Source organism: Antrostomus carolinensis, unplaced genomic scaffold (assembly GCF_000700745.2).
Source record: "Antrostomus carolinensis isolate BGI_N321 unplaced genomic scaffold, ASM70074v2 scaffold35800, whole genome shotgun sequence".
NCBI classification, from domain to species: Eukaryota; Metazoa; Chordata; class Aves; order Caprimulgiformes; family Caprimulgidae; genus Antrostomus; species Antrostomus carolinensis.
The window spans coordinates 1-9,167 of NW_010287022.1; the positions used below are offsets into that span (position 1 = coordinate 1).

At 38.0% G+C, this 9,167-nt stretch overlaps 1 protein-coding gene across 1 annotated transcript; it reads left to right on the forward strand.

Annotated features, from left to right (window-relative positions):
* Window positions 1-502: 502 nt before the first annotated feature.
* Window positions 503-8,839, forward strand: ACTL6A (actin like 6A; the record flags this gene model as incomplete). The annotated part of the gene is made up of 13 exons (XM_010178140.2): window positions 503-579; window positions 772-946; window positions 1,320-1,420; window positions 2,713-2,810; window positions 3,696-3,790; window positions 4,028-4,134; window positions 4,221-4,310; window positions 4,494-4,555; window positions 4,883-4,997; window positions 5,341-5,421; window positions 6,410-6,505; window positions 7,600-7,686; window positions 8,170-8,839. Coding segments are annotated over 13 exons (1,265 nt in total), but the record flags the coding sequence as incomplete, so codon positions are not given.
* Between the last annotated feature and the right edge of the window lie 328 nt (window positions 8,840-9,167).

A 9,167-nucleotide genomic window follows, 5' to 3' on the forward strand; every position in this document is an offset into this window, starting at 1 on the left:
CGCATTCGGGATGTCGTGAGGGCGTGCGGGGCACCTGGGCGAGGGTCCCGGCCCCCGGGGATGAGAGCACTTCACGGTGTGGCAGCCTCCGTTCGCAGGACTGGTCTTTTCAGGCCCCCCTTTCTAATTCTGATCGCCCCCGGGAGATCTGGGCTCACCTGCGTTTGCGTGACTGTTAAATCACCACTTTTTTAAAGCTTTGTCTTCTCCTCAATTTAGATGCAACTGTGTTCTGTTAAAACCTGTTCTGTTCCCTTGTCTGTTAAAATTCCCCTTATGCCAAAAGAGGGTATTGCAATATCCAAGTTCAGAGCCCATCTGCAGTCTCCTGAGAGCTCTCCGACAACTGGAGTTCTGAAGAGAGAAGTTTTTTTGTACCTTGAAAAAGATGCCTGGACTTGCTTTTCTTCTTTTACAAGCAAAACAGAGGGGTCGGGGAAAGGTCAAGATTGCAGTTGAGTGTCATAATCATTCACTACCTCTTCATTACCAATCTTTTCAGATGAAGTTGGGGCTCTTGTTTTTGACATCGGCTCCGATACAGTGAGAGCAGGCTATGCAGGAGAAGACTGTCCAAAGGTGAGAATCTGTGACTGAATAAAAATGCAACACAAAATTATGCCTTAGATCTTGATTGTTGGTTATGAGTTTTCAGAATATGCTGGGTTTTGTTATGACTGTATTGTATAAGGAAAACACTGAATTTATGAGCAAAAAACCCCACATGAAACATTAATGATTCTCATATACTGCTTACCTTTTGCCTTACAGGTTGATTTTCCAACAGCCATTGGCGTGGTGCTAGAAAGGGACAATGGCAGCACTCTTATGGAGATAGATGGTGACAAAGGCAAACAAGGGGGCCCGACTTACTACATAGACACCAATGCCCTGAGAGTTCCAAGGGAAAATATGGAGGCCATTTCACCTTTAAAAAATGGAATGAGTACGGTGCTCTGTCTTTTTTCTACCTGTTTTTAAAATAGCATTTCTAGGCTGCAAAGAGTCACAGCTTTCATGTAAACAGACACTGTGTGTGTGGCAATGAAGCTGTCAGAATGGATGCCTGATTTAGAAACTGCATAGAGTGTAGTTGGTTTACAATGTTGGTGGACTTTCAGCATAATTCTTGAAATGCTCTGATCACGATGCTTACAGAGGAAGAGAATTCTGCAAAGCTACTAAAGGAGATGTATCTGCTGAGGATAGATTTTGGCTAAAGAGCTCTACACAAAAAAAGCATTGGAAAACCTTTATGTATTTATGAAATGAGACAAAACCTAGAAGTAACAGATGTGTTTACTTCAATGTCGTTACAGTTGAAGACTGGGATAGTTTCCAGGCAATTTTGGATCATACTTACAAGATGCATATTAAATCTGAAGCAAGTTTGCATCCTGTGCTTATGTCCGAAGCACCGGTGAGTAAAATCAGCTTTGCATTAGGACGTTTGTCTTGGACAAATCTGACACTGGCTTGTAGTTTACAACTGTTACAACTTAACTACAGAAATAATAATTTTTAAATACTTTGTCAGGTTTTGAAACATAATCTGTTTTATAAAAATGTCTAAAAAACCCAACAATTTGAAGTAGTTCGCATGAGTTGTATTAGAAAGTATTTACAATTAGAAAGTATTTACAAAACACCATTGTTTTTTGCTTATCAAAAAGAAGTCAAAATTAAAAAATCCCTCACTTTACTGCCTAGAATGAAAGCAGAAAGATGTTTGATCATATTAAATATAAAAAAAATGCCATTGAAAACTTGTCACTTCATTCAGCCTTATAGCTAATATTATGTGATGGAGAATAATATTTATAGTGGAGAAGTTTTAATTTTTCTGTCTTCATTTCTGTAAATGGCTCTGTGAGGTAAGTGATGTGGATCAATACAAATTTCTGGAAAAAAACATGGACAAGGTTTCTGTCATTTAATAAAGCGCAGCATTTGAAGGGCAGATCTTAAAGTCAGAATACAAAAGGCAGACATGGCATACAACAGTTCTGCTTTTCTTTAATAAAATCTTATGAGAAGGTTTTTCTTTTTCATTATTCCCTTGGGTTGATCTGTAGCTTGTGGAGTATAGATGAATTTGCAATGGTTATTTCATGTCTGATGGCTCAGTGGGTGTCTGTATAGAGGTTCCCATTAACATTCTCCTTACAGAACTAATCTTACTGTAATGCATTGGCTTGGAGAAAACTTCATGTTTTCAGTAATGTGTAGAGTATTTGATATATATCCTGGCTTCACTGTGAGTACAGTAGAACTGTAGGAAGATACCTTGGAAACAGGAAGATCTGGATTTATTTTTCTTTCAACTGGGAAAGTTATTTCATGTATCTTTTCCCTTATAAAATGGGCATGTTACTTGTTTTAGAAAGTTCTTTGAGAGATTGGTACTGGAAGAGCTGTGGAAGTGTAAAGAAATCTCTGTCGTAGCAGTAGAAGTGTATATCACTTTTAATTCCATGTGATAGATAAGCATTAATGTATTGCTGCAGAACTGGAATAAAAAAGTTCTAAAGAAAGAAATCACTAGAAATCTCTCTCTATAGAATTTTGATATGATTTGAAACCATGGCTGTAATAATTCTAATTGCTTCTTTATTATGTTAGCATTCTTTTAGTGTGCTCTAGTGATCCTCATGATAAACATATCTTCCTTTTGCTCACTTGTTTGTGGTTTGGATTATTTTTTTCTTCTAGTGGAACACTAGAGCAAAGCGTGAAAAACTGACTGAATTGATGTTTGAACACTACAACATCCCTGCTTTCTTCTTGTGTAAAACTGCTGTTCTAACAGCGTATCCTTTGGAATGCTTCACCACTCTTTTCCCCCCAACAGGAAATTACAGCAAACTTATTCTAGGCAATTCCTAATATAACAGCATGTCTGACTTTTCTTCTTTCAAATTAATTTTTCCATAAACATCTAAGGAGGAAGTAAACAGATTCAATTTCTGAACTTTAAAGCTTTAGAGCTTGGTTTTGAAGCTCTCCCAATAACTCTTTTCTTTGGAGGTGATGTCTTTTGTTGTTGTTTGTTTTTTTTAATTTTTTTCCCCATTGTATACCATGAGTAAGAATATTACAGACCTGAAATGGTGTTGTCCAGACTTCTAAATACAGTAATTAAGAGCTGAAGTTCCCATAGCCTTAAGATGAATATTTGTAGTTATTTTAAACTAATAACATGTTTTCAGCTTTGGAGACTAAATGAGTTGGATGTACTTACAGCTTGCTGCATAGTGTTGATGTGAAGCCTCACCTTTGTATATCCAAAGCTTGTTAGTTCACAGACAGAAGTTAAACACCTTTGTACATCCAAAGCTCAATTAGTTCACAGACAGAAGTTAAATGCCATTCTCTCTATGAGGTTGCACAATACATAGAAAGAAGATCCACTAGAAAATGGCAAATCATAGAATCATAGAATGGTTTGGGTTGGAAGGGACCTTAAAGATGATCCAGTTCCAACCCTCCTGCCATCAGCAGGGACACCTTCCACTAGACCAGGTTGCTCAAAGCCTCATCAAGCCTGGCCTTAAACGCTTCCATGGTATAAATCCTTTTGTAGAGCCAAGGAATAACACATCAGGATCCTCATTCCTAGTTATGCTTTAATTTTATGGCAGCTTTTTAATTTTTTTAAATTTTTTTTCAATATTTTCCTTGATCATTTTGGCTAGTTTTGCTAATGGCAGATCTACAGGTCTCATTTTGGATAGTGGAGCAACACACACGACTGCTATTCCGGTGCATGATGGATACGTACTTCAGCAAGGTAAAAATTGATAACATGGATAACAGCATTGTAGTATCAAGGTCGAGTTAACTTGCTTTCTGCCCTTACGGTCTTGTTACTGTTTTTAAATCTGTGTATCCTGTTAAATATGGGGGGGAAAAACCAACCCAGCGATGTTCACTGACAAATGGTTTGTTGGGAGAGTTTATTCATTATTTTGGTGCTTTCCAGGTTGATGGGGGTTTTTTGGTTTTTGGTTCTCTTTTTGTCTTCTAGGTATTGTAAAATCACCACTTGCAGGAGACTTTATTACTATGCAGTGCCGGGAATTGTTTCAGGAAATGAACATAGAGATAATTCCTCCGTATATGATTGCTTCAAAGGTGGGAAAGTGACTTTATTTAGTAAGTGTTTGCTTTGGGGAGAGACTGAAATGGTTAACTGATGATCATGTTTCCTACAATCTCAGGAGGCAGTTCGTGAGGGATCCCCAGCAAATTGGAAGAGAAAAGAGAAGTTACCCCAGGTCACTAGGTCCTGGCACAACTACATGTGTAATGTAAGTAGGTCATTTCTCCCGCTCAAACTCCCCTAGGTCTCCCATAAAGAAGTTTTGTTTGCAAGTATATTAGGTTTTGCTCTTGGAGAACTAGAAAATCTTTAAAAAGTCAGTATCAATTCTAGAAATTCTATCAAATTGAAGACTGAAATTCTTATAACCGTATTATTCTTAACTCCATAGTGTGTCATTCAGGACTTCCAGGCTTCTGTCCTCCAAGTATCAGATTCAACCTATGATGAACAGTACGTCACTGTTTTACTTCTTGTAAGATGAATTCTCAGTTGTGCATGGGGTGCTTGGCCTGTTTGTTGCTGCTGGCTGGTTTTATTACAGAAGAAGTTTTTAGATAAAATCTGTTTATTTCTGAAAGTAGAAATACAGTGTACATCCAGGTGATAGTTTTTCTTTAATAGTCCAAGATGCATGAGATCCTAATAAATATTATGGAAACTGTAAGTCATACCAGTCACAATATTCCAGTTGAAACCTTGGTTTATAATACTGCTTGGATAACTTACCATCTTGTTGACGTTGGTCTTTAACGTGTTACTTTCTGACGAACGCTCTAGGGTAGCAGCGCAGATGCCAACGGTTCATTACGAGTTCCCCAATGGCTATAACTGTGACTTTGGTGCTGAGCGTCTCAAAATTCCTGAGGGATTGTTTGACCCTTCTAATGTAAAGGTAAAACAACTAGGAAATGTAGTAATTAGAAAGGCTTTAAATTACTAGATTAACGCATGGCTTCCTTTTGTATGATCTTAATTTCATGATTTGTATGTGCGTGTTTACACCGTGTAGTTCTCTTGGGGTACAGTTTGCCTGTCTTGTTCTAGGGTCGGGCTAGCAAAGTGCAAAATGGAGTTCTAAATGGGAACTGAATGGGAAAATATAAGTTTTGTTTGTTTGTTTCCTAAAGATGCTTAACTCCCTCTCTAGTAATATTTGTAAATTCAACACATTCAGGACTACTATATGCCTTGCTCTTTTGAAAGGATGATGTGTAGATTACTAATTTTAATTCTAGGGTTTATCTGGTAACACGATGTTGGGCGTGAGCCACGTTGTCACAACAAGCGTTGGAATGTGTGATATAGACATCAGGCCGGTGAGTGTTAGTCAGACCTGTTATTTTAAGGCGTAGATATTTCTGTGCTGATTTTTTTTATTATTATTTTTTTTGTCTAGAACACTGTTGATGGAGAAATGTGGATTTCCTAGGATAATGATAAACACCATAGAGTAATTCTCTAAGTATTACCTATTTGTATATAGAATATGTACAATTGCTGCTTTGTCTTACATAATGCTGAATCAGGATTTTTTACTCAGTGTTTCTACCTATATTTAAGCAGCTAATGTCCAGGTTTTGTGGCTGGCACTGCACAGTGTGCACTGGAGTGGCTTCAGATGAATGTTTTATGTTCATAACTTCAAGTGTTAATCTTCAGGTTTTGGGGCATGGCAGATAGACTTTCTAAACATAACCAATCATATGGAACTTCTGTAGAAAGCAGAAGGAAGAAAAGAAGTTTTAAAGGAAAACTTTCTTTTTAAAACTCTGTTCTAACTTTCTCAGGTGTCTATTTGAAAATATTCAGATTTGATATGGACTGCATGGGGATCATTTCAAAAACTTTTCCTCTTAACTTGTGTGTCAGGCTGTGGCTTAGTAGGCCAGGCCATGATTTGTGTCCATCAACTGCAGCATTAGAGAGATTGAAAACTGTTGTGGTGCTTTGGGGTTTTCCTTTGTGGTTGGAACATCCAGCTGTAAGGAAACCAGCAGTTTGGATACAGGAGATATCTGTAGGTGTAGGGGTCTCTGTAGTAGAAAACACCCGATGAAATAATTTAGAATCATTAATCCCATAGCTCCTGTCTTCCTTGTATGGTTTTCTATTAATCTGTCTTGAAATATTTTTCAAGTGATTAAAAATTTAATTGGATTGGGAGAGGTAAAATTCTTGGCACCAAGCAATATATTATTGCTGTTGATGATGTATACTTGTGTGTGATTCCTCTCCATTCTGTGAAACAGTTGTATGCAGAATGATTTCAGAGTTAATATTGTAGGTTGTTTATTCTCTTTGTAGGGCCTCTATGGCAGTGTGATTGTGGCAGGAGGAAACACTCTAATACAGAGTTTCACAGACAGACTGAACAGAGAACTGTCTCAGAAAACTCCACCGGTAAAAGAACTCTTTAAATTACTGCATTGAGTTACTTATCATTTTGCTTTTCTGCCTCATAAATTCACAAGTGCATGTCATAGCTTTGGCTTTGTTAGCTACCCAGCAGCTGGAGAGATTTCTGTATGGTAAGATATCTCCTCCTTCTCTAAAGAAAAGAAGGAAGTCTTAAAAAGTTCTTACGTGAAATTAATTCCAGCAGATATTAAAACTGCTTTCTGAATATTTTAATTCTCCACTCCTGCTCGCACATTGTGATTCTAAGCTCTGTAATTGTCCCTAAGCAACAGTCACTGTTTCCCTTGGTGGCCTCTCTTCTGAAATGTTGCTGACTAACTTGAGTCATTCTGCCTGAGGTCTTGTCACTTTGTCATGGGAATTGTTCTTCCTGGATTCCACAGACAACTCAACCTACTCGTAGATAAAACCTAGTGATTTAACATACTTGTGTATTTTTTGGTTTTTTAATCACTTGATGTCAAAGAAAGTGTTAATACCTTACACCTGTGTTCTTGAGAGCACATATAACTTATGATATTTCTTGAAAACTCATATTCAAGAAAAAAATGTTCTACTTGTAGCAGCTCTGAAGTCATGAATGTTACGAGAAACTGAGAAAGGTAGTTATTTGCTGCTTCTTGTAATAGCTGAGGAGGAACCCACTGGAATGCAAAGATTTTATTGCTACAAGGCATTTTGGAAGCAAAAGGGATGAATGGGTCCACAAAGGACTAGATGAATTCAGTTCAGCAATGTCAGACACTCTAGTCCCAGTGCACATTTTAAGCAGCCCAGTTTCAGAGGTGACATACTGTGAGTGTTACTGCTCTCTACCTGCCCTATTTCTAGCCTTTAGCATTTGCTGCTGCTCCCTGTTGGGAGACAAGATGGAAGCCACACGTACACTGTTGCACTACAGCTACGCTTGAATTCTAAGTATGCAGATGAGCATTATTGCAAGTTTAATAAAATTGACCTTTTCCACCTGCATGTTGGTGTATACACAAAATTCCTTGTGCTGTCCTTCTCTTGTCCCTAAAGGTCACCACCCTACAATTTGATTGTTCTTTCATTTTACCTCCTTTTCTATTCAGAGCATGCGCCTGAAGTTGATAGCAAACAACACAACCGTGGAGCGGAGGTTCAGCTCGTGGATCGGTGGTTCCATTTTGGCTTCTTTGGTTAGTAAACCCGTGTTACCATGTTGCTACACTAATGACCCAAAAACCTCATTCTGCCCAAGTGTGTATGTCAGAGTTTGTGCTACCACAGCATTCGTAATCCTGTCTGTCCTTGTGGTACGGGGAAGGGAATCTATTTAAAAACAAGACAAGAGCATGAAAGTAGCAAACCTGTTTCTGCATCATATTAATGAGCTTAATTCTGCAAGTGACTGAGTACTGAAATGGTTTGTGGGGATTAATTTAGCTGTATGGGAAAGGGAGACCGAATCAGCTTCGGTACTGTGACTTCCTGTCTTTTATCACCAGCAATATAAAACTCAAAAGGAAAAGATAGTTAAGCAAGTCAAGTCCTCTTGCCTCACTTAATGTAAAGACTTGCATGTTTTCCCCCTAGGAAAAGCTCATCATGTTTCACTTCATTCATTTGTCTTCTCATTTATTCTTTTTCCTGTGTGGTTTGTGTTCTGCTTTGTTTTATAGGGTACTTTTCAACAGATGTGGATTTCTAAACAAGAATATGAAGAAGGAGGGAAACAGTGTGTAGAAAGAAAATGTCCTTAAACCTCTTACTGTGAAAACTGCTGCCCGCTCAGTGCTCCTTCTGTTTTATAGCTTTAGCACACTCAGGAATGGGATGGACTCTTTTTTGTAGAAAGTTTATATTGGCTTTTTTGCGTAATTCAAGTTATTTTTTAACAAACCTTAGAAATTTTGAGAGACCTAATTGGTACTATCATAGAAAAAAAGATGTTTACGTCCCTTGTAAAGCAATAATTCATGTAACAAGCATTTTATAATTTTGTATAAATGTCTATTTTCTCTAGTATCTTTTCCTGGGAACAGCTTTACAGGTTAGCTAATAGAGGAATAACCTTGCAAATGCCTGTGCAAATTAATTAAAAATCTCTTGTCTACTTTCATATATTAGTCTTCTTGCCTTAAATTGCTCTTACTTCTCTCTTTAAAAAATAAAATTTGGTCTTTTATATTTGAGCAACTTTGTGAGTACTTGCAGAGAACGTTACTCTTCTGTTTTAAAAACGGGAAGTTTGTATTTAGTGATGTCCTCCACCTGACTGAGTTCACTGTAAACCGTCAGTGTCTAGTGGAAGTGTAACATTCCAGGTGGTGAATGTTGTATTAAGCACTGGTTTGCTAATTTTCTATTATGGGGTAATTTCATTTCAGGAAACAATCTGTGCTTTACACCTCATTTCTAAGAATGTATGTAATGCCTTTGTGATGGAGGTGAGAAGCAAAACTTGCTTGAGCCGGGGAAGTTAAGGCAAAGAACTGTCTCTCCAAGGCGAGGAGAGCAGTCATCGACCTCAGGATGTGGCTTGACAGAGGGCCAGTCACTGCTTGTTTATCTATCGCTGGTTTAGCTCCTGCTGACTCACAGCAGGGTCTTTAAGTGCCTGTGTTTTCCATGGGGAGTGTGCACTCAGGGTCAGAGGAAGGAGGAAGATTTTTTTTTA